Source organism: Schistocerca cancellata, chromosome 2 (genome assembly GCF_023864275.1).
Source record: "Schistocerca cancellata isolate TAMUIC-IGC-003103 chromosome 2, iqSchCanc2.1, whole genome shotgun sequence".
NCBI lineage: Eukaryota > Metazoa > Arthropoda > Insecta > Orthoptera > Acrididae > Schistocerca > Schistocerca cancellata.
The window spans coordinates 83,175,651-83,194,086 of record NC_064627.1 but is presented as its reverse complement, the minus strand read 5'-3'; the positions used below and the strand labels follow the sequence as shown (position 1 = coordinate 83,194,086).

The 18,436-nt window shown below is 37.5% G+C and overlaps 2 protein-coding genes across 3 annotated transcripts in view; one reads left to right on the top strand and one right to left on the bottom strand.

Moving 5' to 3' along the window:
* Positions 1 to 18,436, top strand: part of LOC126161356 (general transcription factor IIF subunit 2) — an 82,579-nt gene that overhangs the window by 45,502 nt on the left and 18,641 nt on the right. For both annotated transcript variants that reach the window (XM_049917124.1, XM_049917125.1), the window contains exon 4: positions 12,651 to 12,802. In XM_049917124.1, the coding sequence (XP_049773081.1) occupies positions 12,651 to 12,802 (152 nt within the window). The remainder of the gene's footprint in view (positions 1 to 12,650; positions 12,803 to 18,436) is intronic.
* On the bottom strand, positions 3,571 to 6,089 carry LOC126161358 (uncharacterized). The gene is made up of 3 exons (XM_049917127.1): positions 5,572 to 6,089; positions 5,333 to 5,496; positions 3,571 to 4,042 (listed from the first exon to the last, which is right to left on the bottom strand). Exons 1-3 carry the CDS (start codon positions 6,041 to 6,043, stop codon positions 3,989 to 3,991), a joined length of 690 nt encoding a protein of 229 aa, XP_049773084.1. The 5' UTR covers positions 6,044 to 6,089; the 3' UTR covers positions 3,571 to 3,988.

Sequence of the window (18,436 nt, the reverse complement as noted above, 5' to 3'; positions counted from 1 at the left end):
TCTTTCCTCTTTAATTGTTTCTAGGACTGTACATCATTTTCATGCACGTAGGATGAAAGATGGACACGTTAACAAATGTATTAATCTTCCAGTTTGTTAATATATCTGTTTGCCCCAATAGAAGTTGAATGTAGCACAGTCAGCCATGATACGTTAGGTAAATTGCCGGTACCAGACCTCAAAGGCTTTTAAGGCACAGTAAAATATGCTTACTATAGGCGTGTTGTGATGGAATCATTATAAAGAAGCATAGAATGTACTTACCTTCAATACATTTTTTTTAGTCGAATCAGAAAATAACATGTGCTCATGTAATAGTTCAGGCTAAGCTCATAAAACTACATTCATACGGGCCCAAAAGTCTTACTTGTGTTATTTTTATACTAATTAAAGAATTTTACTAAATTAGTTTAAGTGTAAAGAAACGTGTTATGATAACACCAGTTACCTTGGATCATAGCAAAACAAAATAGGGTAAGACTTTTCAAATGGTAACAACTTTCAGATTTAAAAATAAATATGCCTGACTGAGTGTGCAGTACAGATTGAGGTGTTGGGTGTCAGCTTTTTTTATACCCCCATTGCTGTTAAATGATACGGAGGTTTTACATCTGTCCATCTTTTGTCTTCCACTTTCTACTTTTACCTCAACTTTGAATCTAAAAATGGGCCCTAATATTTGTTTTAACTGTATTATACTACATATAATTTTAAGAACAACAGAAAATGTGGAAATATACTTTCAGTTGCTTGTTCCACATATTGTCTCAGATTTAAAAATTACATCTATCTGGAAAAATTTGTCTAGTATTACTCCATACAGTTAAAGATTTTTCTGTGGGCAATAATGTTTTTTTCTGTTTGTGTATGCCTTGAAGACAATCTACACATTCCAAGCACTGGTATCCTAAAGTATCACATAACTGATGTTTGAATGTTTATTTGCAAAGTAGATCACTTCCAGAACTCTCAGAGTAGTGTAACATGTGCTCTGCTAAAATGTTAACATGTTCTCCTTGTTCCAGCTGGCAACACATTAATGCCCACAAATTTATTCTCATGTTTTAATCGATCTTTGTTAACTATTAGTCAAACCTCACTATGGTTTTTATTTGAATGGAAGTTCATACAGTTAGTTTTCTTTATGTTTAGGGCCACTTTGTCTTTATGTGATGAATTTTAACCATCTTTGAGACATTTATTTGATTTCTCTGTCAGCTGGCTTGGATTTTTATTTGGGATTACTTAGTACCATCGTTAGTGAATGGAATTTATCCACCATGCATGATAGTTTGTGGGAAACATTCATGAAGAAAAAGACTTTGTATAATATGGTCCCCTGAGTGACACACACCTATTTAGGTTATGATAAATGTTTTACTAATTTTTTTTGAAGTGAGATCTCAACAACTTGAAGCACCCTGTTTGAGAAGTGTGATGGAGGAGTTTCATTAGGAAGACAATGACCGAGACTTAATGTTGTAAGGCATAAGTCTTAAAAGTGAAGCTGATATAATATCAGTTATGTTTAATGCATTTTCCTGGACAAGCTGGTATACCTGTCCTGTTGTAACTCATTCCAGTTTCTTTCCTGATACATACTGTTGTTTCCTGCACACCTTAATGTCACAAGATAATGACTGAAGATTGTATATGTATATACATAAAGGAAATACAGTGCGTCACTTTCCTGAAAGCTGATATCTGGCAGTGGTGGATAAGCATGACCCCCCCCTCAGATATGGATCACACAAACAGCATGCAATCCGTAAATGTGTGGTGTGCGTCTCTCTCTCTCTGTGTGTGTTTGTGTGTGTGTGTGTGTGTGTGTGTGTGTGTGTGTGTGTGTGTGTGTGTGTGTGTAATTACAAAATTAGAAAATCAAAGTTACTTAGACATTACATGGTTCAGTTTTTAGTCCTTAATAGGCATGAAAAGAGCAATTACAACAAAATTTTACTATGCTGAAGTCCTAAAGGACTATCTTGTGAACTAAATAGCCTGCCAGTTCGTTAGTAATATGTTCCAGGGATTACTTTGCATTATAGATTGTAGTGATGTGCAACACATCACAAATTAATTTGGACATATGATTGCATTCTCAACATTTTTAATTTTGCATTTTTGTTGATGGTAATATCACTAAAGTTGAACATAACTTCACTAGTCAAATGGCAGTGAGAGATGTATGTATAAGCTTGCTGGCAATTTGAAGGCAGCACTGAGTGGGGTTTTAAGAGCACCAGACATCTTGGTCTAAGTGAGCTTGGTATGGGTTAGGGCAGAAACACTACAGTACATTACATGAAATCCCAATTAGTTTAAATAACACAACAGTCTGTATAGCAATACAGTATCATTTTTTTTAAATGCTGTAATGTGAATAACCCCAAATTGTGTTTTACTGTCAGTGTTGTTTTGTGGCAGTTGTGTACAATTTGTAATCATTATAGTCAATACCTTTCTTAAATTGGTTTCCTGAATTTAGTAAATGTGTGCCAGTGCTATATTTATATTCTTATTCTTTGTCATCGATGCATGGAGTTGGACATTAATACATATACAAAATTAAACAAATCTTTACTCTCTCCTGTCCAGTTAATAGCTCTCTGTAGACTAGGCAGTGATTTGAAACACACAGTTAAATTACAAGAATCTGGCTTTCATCCACCTACTCATGCCAACCCTCATCTGCAGGTTGTTTACCACACAAGCATAGGTCTCTTTGGTCCCTGATTCTGTCTTATTACTTTCTCACATATTTCACAATTTTTCCACACTCATTTGCTTTTCCCCTTTGTCTTCACTTACGAGAAGCAGAACATTGCGTCACCAAAAGCAGGACATAAACATTCATGGAGAGTACACTTACCTTGTTCAGCTTTCTATCTGCTATTCAAATAAAAGTTTAAAGAGATTCAATGTCCTTTCATTTTCAGAATGTTAAAGTCACAAACTGTGATATGAAGACATGCAGTCTGACTAGTTGGCTTGGCATTTAATGAAAAAATTAAGTTTTTTACAACATTAATGCATTTTTTGTTTAGTTTAGGATGGTTGCCTGAAAGTGTGTTCTACCAGCAAAAAAATAATTTACTTCCCTTTTAGTTTATTTGAGATGGAAAATTTTTGTTTAGACTCTACATGCCAGAGGAAGCTATCATCATAAGCAATTCCTATATGCCAACCTTGGTGTAAATGGGGGCAATCTGTTCATAATTCCTATTTAAATGTGATGCTTATATTAACATTGCAAAATATCTTCACTTAATCTTCTAAAATAAAGTTTTAATACCAGTTAATAAAATAACAGTTCGTTCCTGCCAATATTACAGTTTATTATTGCCAATATATATTAAAATGCAGGAAACATTTTTCACTATCAGCTGACAGAACAACTTCAGAAAGCAGACATAATATGACAAATTAAACAAGCTACATGTAACCTGAAGGAACAGATGTAAATAAAAAAAAGTCATATGCAGAATATAAAATGTAGTTTACATTTTAAGAAAAGATAATTCACATTTCCCAGAAACTTGTGCAACATACACAATAAGTATCCACATTGTTGGGATATCCCAATTTAAAGAAGAACTTCTATATTTCAATAGTAAGTTTGATCTGAGCTTTAAGAAAAAACTTATTTCAATAATCGGATTAGAAGATGACTCTGAGCACTATGGGACTTAACATCTATGGTCATCAGTCCCCTAGAACTTAGAACTAATTAAACCTAACTAACCTAAGGACATCGCATAACACCCAGTCATCACGAGGCAGAGAAAATCTCTGACCCCGCCGGGAATAATCGGGTCAGACCCGAGCTACAACAAAAAAACTTAATATATTTCAGCAGTCAGGCTAGGCCTGAGCTTTAAGAAAAAACTTAATTACTACAATCATTCCCTTAATAGTTCCATTACATTGGATCTCAGATTAAGAAAATCCTACACACTATGCTGCAGTAAATAGTCGCGCACCTTCTTCAAAAGTCTGAAGCTGACTGGGATGATTGCGTAGCTGGTGATGGAAAGGTAGCCTGAAAAGAAATTAAAATCCACATTAACATTACTGAAAACCTTTATTTCTAAATTATGGATTACTAAGTTTGTTGCACTAATACTGGGTTAATGTTGGGGAAAAATGTTTATGTAACATGGCTTTTCTTATCCATTTCTGTGTCGAAATATTCAATGACGGAATGAAACTCAAAGTGGCTCCACATTTGTGTGTATTTACATCTTTATATTGTAATTAGCTACTTAAAGTCATAACATGTATATGCCACACCTTAAAAAAACACTTAGATAACTAATAATAAAAAATATAGGCCTAGTTAATTGTTACAATTTAGATGTCATGTAATGAGAATTTTACTGTACATGCAAGACATACTGGACCAAAGAAACGAAATGCCATGATGTTAATAACCTAACATCTAAACAAGATTAGCAAACAGTTTGAACGTGAGTATATTAATATGGGTGATAATACCAGATAGTTTTTCTGCCTAGATGGTGTTATAGTCAGGACTGAGATTTTAAGCTAATGGGGAACTTGAGGCAACTGCCAATCAGGAAGTTGTGTTAACACAAGATATGAGCACTTTTACCCATCAGCAATTATTCCATAATGTACTAATGCCACTGCTTTGGAACAAGACGTGTTGTGAACTATGTTTGAACATTCACATTTGCATGAGAAAGTCACAAGCCAATGGGAATATGCAATGCTGCTTGCACAGAAGGGAACATCCTGTACACACATCAATTTTTTTTTCGAATGAAACAGAATGTGTAAACACTTTATGACTGATTTGCAGTGTATCATTCAGCTGGCTTGCTGTGTAATGGAATTATCCACACCAAGTTCAAGGTGTGGAGTGACTTCAGTTTTTTCAATAGCAATGAAAAATACAAATTATTCCACGTGACAGTCACATCAAATCATAATTAAGTATTTTCTTTTTCTTTAATTATACTAACAGAGCTGCCTTCAGATAAAATAAGAATTATTTTAAAAATGGTGCCAGAAACTTGCATGCCATAACCTTTATCAATACTGGATGTGAGGTCAGTCTGGAGGCAGTTTTCAGTTGCAATTTCTTATTTCTTTTGTGGATTGTTTCAGTCTTTACACCACCATTAGCACACAGTATTAAATTTATGCAAGTTAGCCAATAGCACTGTATGTCCAGCAGTGCTCCCTCAAACTTAAAAATGTTAAATAAATAATAATTACTTTATTCCTTACTATGCCCTTTGGGGAAAGGAAAGTTGCTAGATAAATTTCAAAATGCCATACATGACTTTAGAAATGTAATACTTACCATTTCAGAAATTTCTACTGTCTTTACAAATTCCTTGCTTTGCTTAGAGTGTGGTCTTTGTCTTCCCCCCGGATGACATCTGCGACCTGCCAACTTGTTTTTTCTTCTGCTTATTGCAGTGGGCTGAACGGGAATATAGTTACCACGATTTTTTCTAGATTTTCCTGTAACAAAAATTAGAATTCATACAATATTGAATTACTTGCCATAACATTTATATAAAAGTATGTTTTACTTACCTTCACCAAAATTTGCCAAATAAGATGCACATGCAGATGGCGTTTTAAGCTTTCTCAATTTTTCGCACATGACTTCAAGGCCTTTCCTCATTTCCTCAGGGGATTTATTTGAAAAATCTATGAGACGAGCTTTTATCTCGTCGATTAAATCATTATTTCTTTTGTCTGGAACTGTCTCCATGCGAAGTGTCTCTGGCATCTCTTCTTGGCTTTCACAGAGCAAACCTGTGTCAATTTGCTCCAAACGTTCCGAAGAACTTGAAGCCCCTGCATTCTGAGAGCAATACAGAGGCTCTAGCCACCCTTCAGGAGGCTCCTCATTTGTAGCAATAAAATAATACAGTCTACGTATACTGTCACTATCAGTCACCTCCGTGTAGTTTCCTGATGGTAAAACAGTACTGCCCCAGTCTATATGTTTGCAGATCTTCCCTGTATTGCCTTGGCAACAAGTGCAAACAAGAACAGCCATATTAACAATGTAATAATGGTTCTGCCTTTCTTCACTGGGAACGAGCAGAACATCCTCATTGACTTGTCTGATTTTTGCTAGAATCTCCTGTGAAGGAGCCTTTATAGGCCTACAGAAAGACTTAGGACTTGCTCCATTAGCAGCATCAAGAAGTCTCCTCTGAAAATACAAATTCACCTTTGTGAGAAAAAAGTCCACCATCTGAATCACATTGAAGGCACGCACCCTCTCAAAAATCCTGTCCTTTAAAATTCTCATAAAGGCCTCACTTATATTATTTGTGTTGTGCCCTTCTATAAGCATACCTCGCCGATGTGAAAGGGTCCACAGTTCTCTCCTATCCCAATACCCTTCCAAGTATTTCAATAAATTTTGATGATTTTCACCGATGTTCGCTCTTGTTACATTATAGTTTACCACTGCTTCATTTTTTGTTTGCGCAAACATTATTTTTTTGAAATTCTGGAAGAACTCGCACTGTTTTTGCTGTGGTATAGCATTTTTTGTTTTGAGAAGCCAGCGCCACACTGCCTGCAGGACATGGAATATACACAACAAAGTTTTTGTGTTTGGGAAGCACCTTCTAATTGCATTTTGTTCTGACTGGCTGTCGTCAGTCAGAAATACACTTGGGCCATTGATGTTTCCCCCAAAAATATTTTCCCCCACTATCTCTTTCAGCAACTCTAGTCCCATTTCTATAACTCCGCAGCTTTCTGAAGACATAATCAGAACTCCTAGTGGTAAACCTCCACACTCACTGTGAGTAAGTAAAACGAACACTCTGCTGCTATCATGATCCAGAGAACCAGTGGAATCCATAAATACAAGTTTGGAAGCAGCTTTTACATGAGTATGGACTTTTTGCATCAGTGGTGAGCAAATGCTGAAAAACAATTATACAAATATTAATAGTAGCTAAATGTATATGCATAAAGTTTTCATCAGACTACAAATTTGTAAATATACTCTTACCATACTATATAATCATCATCTTTCTGAATCATCTTGGCACACACAGCTCCAACTTCGCTGTTGTATTCCTCTAACCTCTGTTGTAACAGCTGCTTTCCTTCTTTGTTGAAGTCTGTTGGCCCATACTTTTTCTTAAAAACTTTGTTGAACAAATAGTGGCAAAAGTTGTAATCAGGACACCTGCTTCTGTCTGCAAGGACTAAAGGGTAATCTGGACAATTCAGCTGAATTTCAACCTTTATTGACTCAAGAGCAGTGGCTGGTGAATGACCTCTTTCAAACAGGGATATTAATTTTTCTTTGACCTCACTTGATGGTTGCCTAAATCTTAAAGCAGCAGCACTCTCAACACTGTGGTTATGACCCAACACCAAGTTAACCTCACACGGCATTTCCTTGTAGAGCACTGCTTTCTCTACAGACTTACCTCTGTATCTATCATGCACAGTGTGAATTGTCACTGTCATTTTTGATGGACAGTTAGTGTTTTTTGTTGCCCTTTGCACTGAACCATGAACTTTTATACTGCGAGTATTGTGGTGACAGACCAGCCTTTGTTTGAAAACAACATATTTTCCTGATGCAGGTTCAGTGCACCTTATTGTATAAGTTGTTTTTGTTAAGTTTTCAAACTGTGCCAACCACTGTCCAAACTCCTCCCTTGTTTTAACATCAACAAGGATGTTTAAAGATTTAATTTCTTGCACATTACAATCATTTCTGTGCAGCTCCAACACACGTGTTTTCCACTGTGGGAGAATTTCCTGTTAAGAGAGAAGAGCATGTATTACTATCACTTCTGTACTTGGCTTCATTTAAATTATTTCAGAATTTTCCTCCCTACAGTAACATACATTTGATATAAGAAGTGCAGCAGGTATGTAGACACATGGTAGACCAGACCACAATTTCATAAAAACCACCAATAAGTACACATTTTACCTTGGGTAGGGAGGGGTAAAAACAAAATAATATTTAAACTTTCGAAAATTTGGGTGAAAAGCTTTTGTACTCATCAGAATATGGTTAAAAATGTTTCATATTCACACAAACATTTCACTGAAAAAAGAAAAAATACTTGAGAGGGGCACAAAAAAAGACCTAGAGACTAAATTGAAGAAAGTACCTACACAGGTGACAGGACAATAAAAGTATGAGGCAAGATAAAAAGAATTCATATAATGGTCTGTTAGACGTATCTATGTCAAACAAATTAATGTAGTATAAGTTTTGAGGAAAAGGGTAGATTTTTATATAGAGGAAATATTAACTATGTCCATTAATGTTATAAACTGTATGAGGAAAAGGGTAGATTTTTATACAGAGGAAATATTAACTATGTCCATTAATGTTACAGACAGTATTTAAACTAATAGTTTTGGCCTAAACAAATTTTTCTAGACATTTCAGTCTGATAGTTCCAATTCCAAATCTTAAGGGAAATGTTTTAAAGGGAAAGACAAATGGACATATTGGTGTGCTCCTATAGATAATTTAAAATTTCTGAAGTTTCTGGGTGATTAGAGCTGGGTGTTTGGTAAAATCTAGAAACCAATCCTTACTGGCAAAACTTTTCACTGGTAAATATGCTTTCTGTAGTACCTGAACAAACTCAGCCAAGCAAGTATATTCATCTTTACTGAGAACAGATCTTTGTGTATTCAGAACTTTTTAGTATTACTCTCAGATACCAGTGGTATGTTTAAACTACAGTTGAGTAACAGCTTTTATTTACACCTGGCATTAATTTTAAACTACCACAGCATACTCTGTGTCTTTCTCTTAAAGGTTGCAGTTTAATGTAATTTCTAGGCATTCAACACTACTGACAGTCTAATGATTTCCAAATTGAAATACAGAGAGTAAAAGTTACTATTTTTTTAAAAAAAAGCAAACACTATTTGTAATTAATCTGAACTTAGGACGCAGTCAGCTGCTCAAGATATGATTGCCTTCTGTTCACTCCACTTTTCCTCCACCTTTCCAATCAATGGAAAAAACAACTCACAGTTTAGTATACAAATGTGTTTTATAATTCCAGTACACAATGTTAATAAGTTTTAGCTGATTCTGAAACTTCTTACACATATACATGTTTCACATATATGTGAAACATAAAGAAAAAATGGCCTACGAAAAAAGCCTTCTTTTAAAGGATCATTAAAAGTCTTTGTGGGTAACAAGAAACATAAAAACCAAATTCGTACAGAAACATGTATTAAATGGTAATTTTCCAGTACCGAGAAATGAAAATCTGTCAAAATAGGTATACCGCTGTTTTATATTACGATTTGCGCGCGCTGTTTCATACAGTTATTAAATCTCCTGCTTAATATCACACCATTTAAATTACTGGAGTCCACAACAAGATTTTTAAATGATTTCTGATCAGGTAAACAAGTTGGCTGTACCTTCACCTTATTTCCTTCCATAATTTACTCTAATAATAGCTATTTTTACCCGATCGTGCTTATTTTATTTTTACCCTAACAATACCCTATCTTTCATGTTCATGTTTTATTTGATCCCCGTAATTCTATAATCTTAAGTAGCCAACATTACCAAGTTGCCAATAACTGTCAAGTGAGCAGTCTGGATTAATAGCTTCAAAAAGCAAGCAGAGAATACACCCACTTGAGAAATAGTACTAACTATTTCACTCTGCCTTTCGTTCGCCGACAGCATTATCATCGAAAGCAATGAATTTCAACGCTTAAAAAAAAACATTAAGTGCAGAAAATTCATACTAAATATGGTACTTACAAGTACTTCAACCTTTCGCTCGTCCGCAACACTATCTTCGAACGAAATCATTTCGAAAATACAGTACGGAGGACACGTTGACGCAGGAAACGCATACACATACAAACACAATAGTGAGTAGTGAGTTGTGGCTAACACAAAATTTCGCGCGCGTGCGCCTGATGCACAGCACTTTTTCATTGGTAGTTGTCTGGTGGCTCCTTATTGGTCGCTAGCTAAAGCGCTCAGACAGTGTGGAGGGGAGATGGCTAGACCCCGGGTCAAGTCAGTACTCGCTCTAAGTGAAGTCCTCAGAGATATTCTTTAAGTTCTGGAAACAGTTGAATATCGGATGAAGTCAAGTTGGGACTGTATGGAGGTTTATTGATGACAGAGCGCCCCAGGTGTTGGGTTGCTGCAGGCGTCGCAGTGCTCGTGTATGGTCTGGCATTGTCTTGCTGAAGGAGAGGGTGCTCCATGTGTGGTCAAACTCTTTGAATTCATCCTTTGTTTTCTGAGAGCCTCGAACACTCTTTCTCATGCATTGAAATTGTTACTTTTACAGACTGCTGTATTACACTCCACAAATTTGGAGCCCACTAGCGGCAGAGGGTTGCAACTTGCGTCAACGAAATGGGAAAATTGACTAAGTAATTTGCATGACTTACCTTAACCAATATTGAGAACAGAATAAAAAATTCGGAGATGTTACTTTTCAGCACTCCATTGTAGTTAAATTAAATCAGTCATCACTGAGGAATTAGATTAATACATGAAACACTAAAAGTAGAGGATTTGTTGTGTTGTAGTCAACAGGAAAAGAATTTCTGTAAAAGAGAAATGTGTTAACATTGAGCATAAATTTGCATTACAAACTCTTTTCTGGAGATATTTGTCTTTACTGTAGGCTCTAATGTAAGAGAGCTATGAATGATAACAGTACAGACAAAATATGTGTAGGAGCTATATGTAGGTGCTATAGAATACTGATAAAGGTTAGGATGAACAGGTTGGGTAACTGACTGAATTGGAAGAAAAGAACTTTATGGCAACTGACTAATGTATGTCGCAGTAATCATGCAGAGATGAAGAGGCTTGCACAGGATAGGTCAGCATAGAAAGCTGTGTCGAATCACTCTTCAATTTGAAGATAGCAACACCAACAAAATAAAAAAGTGTTGTTAAGTACGGCCTTAGACAGTGGATCTGTATTGAAATTAGCAGTCAAATTGTCCTCAGTTTGACATTCATGGAAGTAACGTGACAGTAGTGAGCATTCAAAGTTTTGTATCGCCACTCTCGCCAATCCAAGTGACTCAGTGCTGTGTTGAAGGCTAGTGGTTTTAGTTTGAGAGAAATAGGATTGAATAATGTCGTGTAGGTTTTCTATGGTTTCTCTGAATTATTTAAGGTGATACCCAGATGGGTCCTTTTAAATTGACTCTGCTGATTTTATTCACCATTATTGTCCAATCTAAGCTTGTGCTCAATCTCTTATGACCTTTTCTCTGGCATTGAATTTATCTGGCATTGTGAATAAGGACAACCATCAGCTGTAGAATGGAATGACAATAATGAGAATTTATGCTGGACCAGGACTCAAACCCAGGTTTCCTGCTTATCATGGGTGGGCAATTGCCATACCGTTTAGCTATCTGCGTATGACTCACAGCCAGACCTAAACCTCCATTTGTCGTCAACCATTCGTCTATGACCTGTACTCGTGCATCCATTACAGGTCAGACATTGTACTTGAAAGCCGCTTGCCTGGTATTGGCAGAGAAATACGATAGTGCAGTGCCTGTGCTACTCTGATTATGGTGCAGAGTTCCTCTGGACATGCAAGCATGTCCAAAGGACAGAACTTTGCATCGTAACCAGAAAAACAAAGGCTCTGCACTATCATATTGTCACTAACAGGTAGTAACACTAACCTCTTTGCAAAGATATTTTCTACATTATTTGGAGGAAGCTCTTCTCAAGATAAATTATAGCCATTAATACTCATATCCAGATGTAAAATGATATGATTCAGTTTCTTGTTCTGACATGTTTATTCACATTCAGTATCTATACTTGTTCACTGATCACCACTGAAACTAGTACTGTAAGCTGGTGCAGATGTATGCAAGTCCAGTGAGTGACTTGTGTTCGTCTTTCCAAACTTATCACAAAGTGTGCTGTTTTATTTATGTACTATACAGGAATGTAGTTCCAACAGGTTGTTGCCCTGTATTGACTTCTTCAAATGCCAAGTGCTGCACCATTATGATGTGCACAAGTTTCACCTGTTTTTCATTATGCTAACCCTTCTAATATTGTGTGTCATAAATAACATTATTATTGCTAAACTTGTTGGTTGGTCTTGATAACAAAAGTTCCTCAAGGTTCATCCAGTCATATTTGGGCAGTTATAAGGATGTTAGACACTTTGAGACACTTGGGCTCCTCTGTAAAACTCATTGAAGATTTGTTGTATTATTCTGTTCCACTGTTTTTCTGGCTATACCTCATTGTGTAATCAAACAATGGAAAACCTAGGATAGAATGTAACAGTGTGGTTTCAGTTGCCTGAAATTGCAGTTGTGTGTGCAAGGTGTGTGTGTGTGTGTGTGTGTGTGTGTGTGTGTGTGTGTGTGTGTGTGTGAAAGCTTTAATTGTGATAGTCTTTTTGTTGTGCCAATGTGCGACTTAGCATCTCTGCTATCTTTGTGTAATCAGTTGGCTTTGGAGGCATACCTGAATTTTCAGAATTTTACTAAAATGAGAAATGTCAATTTATTATGTTAGTCATTCACAATTTTGTTTAGTATAGATACACATAATGATGAGTAGCCTAATATAAAATATTTTTAGTGTTTATAATGGCAATTCTTTTTGTCTCTCCTAGAGCATTGGGGCAAAAGACACATGTTTCTCTCACACTCTCCGAGTCTGTCCTGTGTTTGAAGCAACCCGGAGAAGAGAATATTCCACGAGAGCATCGGCTTGATGTTTCAACCGTAACGAGACAGACTTTAGGTGTCTTCTCACATGTAACACGTAAGGTTATTATTTAATTATAAAGCAAATTTTTCAATGTGCTACTGTTGAATTGCATAAGTGGTGTGTAGGTGCTTCATGTAGCTGCAGCAGAACTATAAGAAATACCAGATTTACCATAAATAGAATACAAGTGTGCATGAACTGTGCTGAACTGAGGTAGACATAAAGTTGCAGTCAGCCATAGTTGTACAAAGATGTATGACCAATGGATCCACGGATGATGAAGAGATTGAAAAAATGTATGAGGTAAAAGAATTTATTTATTAAGGGAGACAAAAATTATAATTGTGGTTGGCTAATGGAATTTTATAATAGGAAAAGAATGAGAAGGGAAACTAATAAGAGAACATGAACTGGGGAAAAGGAATAAAAGAGAAAGATGCCTAGTAGAATTTTGCAGTTTCTTCATTGGTTTAAGAATCATGAAAGCAGTTATATACGAATCCTGGAAGGTTTCATGCAGATAATATTGAAAGACAGATTTTCGTACAGGAATTCAAACTGCAAAGCATTTCCACTCTGACCACACATTTATTGGTTATGAAATTCAGACTAGTGGTGAAGAAATTATAGAATGATAGAAAATTAAGATGTCTTTCTTTGGGTACTCTGGAAATTACCTTTACATCTGTCAGTTTTGTTCCGTTAAGAGTGATGTGTGAATTTCTGTCTGCAAGTAAGTCTCAAATCCAGTCACAAATCTGGTCCAAAGCTCATTAAACTTGTATTTTGCTCACTGAATGACAGTGTGCAACTGTATCACATGCCTTTGTGAATTTGAGAGACACAGCTTCAACCTGAGTGCAGAGGTCTCGGCACTATGATGAAGTGAGCTGAGTTTCGCAATATCTCTGTTTGTGGAACCGATGTTGATTTGCATGGAGGAGATCTTCACCCTCCAAAAATGTCATAATTCATGAGCATAAACCATGTCCCATAATTTTACAACAGATTCATATCTACAAAGTACGCCTATGCGTCTGTCCTACAACCCTTCTTGAAAATGGGAATGACTGTACTTCTTTCTAACTGTTGCTAGAAGGGGAACAAGTTGGTTGGCTGTTTTTTGTAAAATCTCTGTAGAATCTTATAGGTGTCTCGTCTGGCCCAGAAGTGTTCCCACTACTAAGCAATTGTAGTTGCTTTTCTATTCTGCAATCATTTATCTCAGTATGTGCTACTTTGTTATTTGTATGATGATTGAAAGGAGGGATCATATTATGATCTTCCTCAGTGAAACAGCTTCGGATGACCAAATTCAGTGTTGGTATAGTCACTTAGTGAGTGAACAGATTAATGACCATCTTCCTCATATTATATATGACCAAAACTCAAAACTTCTCAGAGTTATTAGAAAGAGCAGATGGCAGAATGGTACTTCCAATTCATTGAATGTTTGTCTTGTTACTCTCCTTACCCTCCATTTGTGCTTTGTTCAAATTTTGTTTGGCTTAACTCTTCGAGGGGCAGGTAAACACCATAAAAATTTGCCCTATATGGGTATGAGCAACAGTTTACATCTTCGAAATTTCATACACTTGTAACACTTTAGTTGTATTACTGTGTTATGCTTTCTGCGGTAGATTTGTAAAAATGTTAACAACAAAATATTAGCTAATTGTGGTCATCGCTGCTAACCATCATGCCATTACAGTATACAAGCTCGGTAGTTGGTGGTTCAACTTTGGCATAACTTTCTTAATTTTCGTGGTATATCTTGAAACAGTTTTTTGCCATCTCTCAGACACAAAGGTATGAGGGGGTCAAATACAGGGTGTTACAAAAAGGTACGGCCAAACTTTCAGGAAACATTCCTCACACACAAAGAAAGAAAATAATATGTGGACATGTGTCCGGAAACGCTTCCTTTCCATGTTAGAGATCATTTTACTACTTCTCTTCAAATCACATTAATCATGGAATGGAAACACACAGCAACAGAACGTACCAGCGTGACTTCAAACACTTTGTTACAGGAAATCTTCAAAATGTCCTCCGTTACTGAAGATACATGCATCCACCCTCCGTCGCATGGAATCCCTGATGCACTGATGCAGCCCTGGAGAATGGCGTATTGTATCACAGCCGTCCACAATACGAGCACGAAGAGTCTCTACATTTGATACCGGGGTTGCGTAGACAAGAGTTTTCAAATGGCCCCCTAACTGAAAGTCAAAAGGGTTGAGGTCAGGAGAGCGTGGAGGCCATGGAATTGGTCCACCTCTACCAATCCGTCGGTCACCGAATCTGTTGTTGAGAAGCATACGAACACTTCGACTGAAATGTGCAGGAGCTCCATCGTGCATGATGATGTGTCGTACTTGTAAAGGCACATGTTCTAGCAGCATAGGTAGAGTATGCCGTATGAAATCAATTGGGCCAACTGGCGGTGAATCGAAGAAGTACAGTACATACTGACGAAACTAAAATGAGCTCTAACATGGAAATTAAGCATTTCCGGACTCATGTCCACATAACATCTTTTCTTTATTTGTGTGTGAGGAATGTTTTCTGAAAGTTTGGCCGTTCCTTTTTGTAACACCCTGTATAAACGGGATTTTTGTTCCTGAACATGAACAGTTGGTAGTACTGGCCCCGCACTTCTGCTATGCTTAGGCGGGACCATTAGAAGTGAGGAGAATGTGCTGTTAGATATTTCCCACCATTTTGTCAGTAATGCTCATGATATCTGAGCAACAGGTGCACCCGTCCATTATCAAATTTCTTGCTCATAAAGGAGTTACAGCAGTGGAAATTTGCCAGAGATTGACTGCACAGTTTGGTGATAAAGCATTATCAAGGACGCATGTGTTTGCCTGGCGTAAAAAGACCAAGGAGGGACAAGGACAATCGCTGTCCTCGGACCAGCATTACAGACAAAAACCATTTGCGTGGTTAAAGACATTATTGACGACGATCGACGGGTGAGAGTTTCAGAAATTGCACAGAAAGTTGGAATCAGTTATGGGAGCTGTCAAGCAATCATCACAAACGACCTACAGTCCTGTAAGGTGTGTTCCAGATTGCTCCCTAAACTTTTGACCAAGAATCTGAAGTTGAGGCATTTGAAGGTCTGTCAGAGGCTTACAGTAAGGATTGCAGAAGAAGGTGATGCATTTTTGAGTTGGATTGCCACCTGTGACGAAACAGGTTCACCACCACACTTCAGAATCCAAACAAGGCAGTAAGGAGTAGCGGAGGAAAGGGGAGGCAGCACCAGTGAAAGCCAAGACTCGAATGTCAGCTGGCAAGGTTCTTTCAACCTCTCTCTCTCTCTCTCTCTCTCCTTTTTTTTTTTTTTTTTTTTTTTTTTTTTTTTTTTTTTTTTTCCAGCAAGGCATTTTGCCGATAGACTTTTGCATGACTGAAGCACAATCAGTGCTGCTTACTACTGCGAACTGTTGAACAAGACGAGAGTTGTGTATTGCCGCAAAAGATGAGACCAATCGATTTAACAGATCATCCTCCTCCACGACAATGCGCAACCCCATACTGCAGCTCTATCTGTCTCCAAGCTACAGGAAATGCACTGGACTACACTTGATCATCCTCCTTAGAGCCCGGACTTATCACCCTGCATTTTCCATTTATTCGGACTGTTTAAAGAAGCTCTAGGAGGGTGACTATTTGAAGATGATGATAGTGTGGAAAATTTCGTGCACAACTGGCTGGTGACCCAGTTCTTTTTATGATGAGGGCATCAAAAAGCTGCCCATAAGCTGGGACAAATGCATTTCCAAAGCAGAAAACTATGTGGAAAAATAAGTTATAATTGCCTTGAGTTTTTCAATAAATGAATTTAAATAAAAAATAAAATTCTATTTTCCGCCCTTGTACTTTGCATACTAAACACAACCACGCAATTCAGACGAGTGTTTTTCTTGAATTGCAAATTGTACATTTAGATGATGAGTGAATGATGAGTGATGTTGACTGCTTATGTGGTGAATACTTTCATCTGCATGTGCTTGTGTGCTTTGATCTGAGATGATATAAAATATTTTTATGTATACAGCATGAAGCAGTATCCACTGAAACTATTTGTGTAACCAACAAACTTTTGTGCACATCTCGATGGAAGTCTTTATCGAAGAATTGCTCCATTTCAGTCTCTTAGTGCATAATGAATGCATTTGTTACACAGTGGTTTACAATGTGAAAGAACAGTCTCATTCACCATTTCTTCCTTTTGCTGTCTATAGCGTTGTCCGACTTCAGTCAATCAAAATTATTCACTTAGTTTGTACTGGAACTGAAATTTTTCAGCACAAGAGGGCAAGTGATATTGGTTGTCGTTGTTCCGTCTTTCAGTCTGCGACTTACTGTGGATGCATCTGATGGTGCATGACATGTAGAAATCGCTTTGACTGCCCTGTTATTCTTCCATTTGTAGTTAATTACTCCATCAGTGCTTATTCTGTAATCTAATTCCCCTCTCTTCTCCTTGAGTTTTGGCATGTTTTTCCTTCTGGGATATATTGTTGTACAAGCATACAGACCACTGGACTTAAGGTTCTTGAACAAATCACGTAAGGTTAAATAAATGCCCTCAAAAATAATATGTTTCTTTCACTGGTTAACTTTAGAATCACTTGTGACCCTAACCCAGCTACTGGACACTGTGAATTTTTTCCTGAATATATATCAAATTTCAAGTTGTATGAAAATTCATCACATAACATCCACACTATATAGGTTTGTCTCTCATGGACTGTTTGAGAGATGATCTGCCTTTGAATTTAGCCATAGTTTCGTCAATAGCGAGATTCTAATGTGGTGTATAGCAGTCTTAGAATCTCCTGCTCAAATGATCTAATAACAGACATAGTTTGCAGAGTTTGTCATAATTCTGACTGTTTCTGTCAGTTGTGTAAGAAAATGAAACACCTACAGCCATCCTTATTGTTGAGTCTTGTACCATAGGAGGCAAGGGAGAGGATGTTGTTATGGGGAGCCAGTACCCTCTTTCTACAACACAAATACACACGTGGCTCCATAGGGTTCTTTATTTACATGAAGCTGCTACTTAACTTGAATAGAGTCCATGTTTGTGGTACAAGCTCATCAGTAATAGTCCTCTTGTCGAAAATATAGGTAACCTTGCTATAGTCACAATCTCGGCATGTGGCATAGGCTGTGCTGAACTATGCTGCTCCAGGAATGAATTACTGACACCGACGTGGAGTAGTGGGTCGAATCAGTGAGGCCTTTCAGTCAGTGGCAGCAGCCTAAAGACATGCTATTGAGAGGACGTTCGGTGTGTGTTGCTTGTTGGTGTGTCTCTGGTCTCTCTCATGATAGGCACACATGATCCAGCACCTACTATCGATCTTCACGCTACATCTTAACCGCCCGGTGTGCTGGCGACAGCTTATGCCAACACATTCCTCATCACTCTCACCCCCCCCCCCCCCCTCCCGCAGATGGTGCACCATTGTCGATTGTCATGTAGGGAGGAAGCGAACGACTTCGGAGTGGGAGGCAGGATGCTGTATGTACAGATGAGGCAGGAGCTGTGACTGTGGAGGATGGCATACTCCCGACAGTACCACACCATCTGGCTTGAGAGACAACAGAAACATCCTCCGGAAAACCGTTGCTAGGGCACGCATCCAGGCCTGAGGGCATTGG

Bases quoted from the DNA above. Each gene is read 5' to 3' on its own strand.
- LOC126161358 (XM_049917127.1), bottom strand. From the start codon at position 6,043: ATGGCTGTTCTTGTTTGCACTTGTTGCCAAGGCAATACAGGGAAGATC. The intron at 5,497-5,571 runs GTAAGTAAAACA...TTTTTGTTACAG, and splicing joins TTTGGCAAATTTTGGTGAAG to GAAAATCTAGAAAAAATCGT. The intron at 4,043-5,332 runs GTAAGTATTACA...ATTTCTTTTCAG, and splicing joins CAGTAGAAATTTCTGAAATG to GCTACCTTTCCATCACCAGC.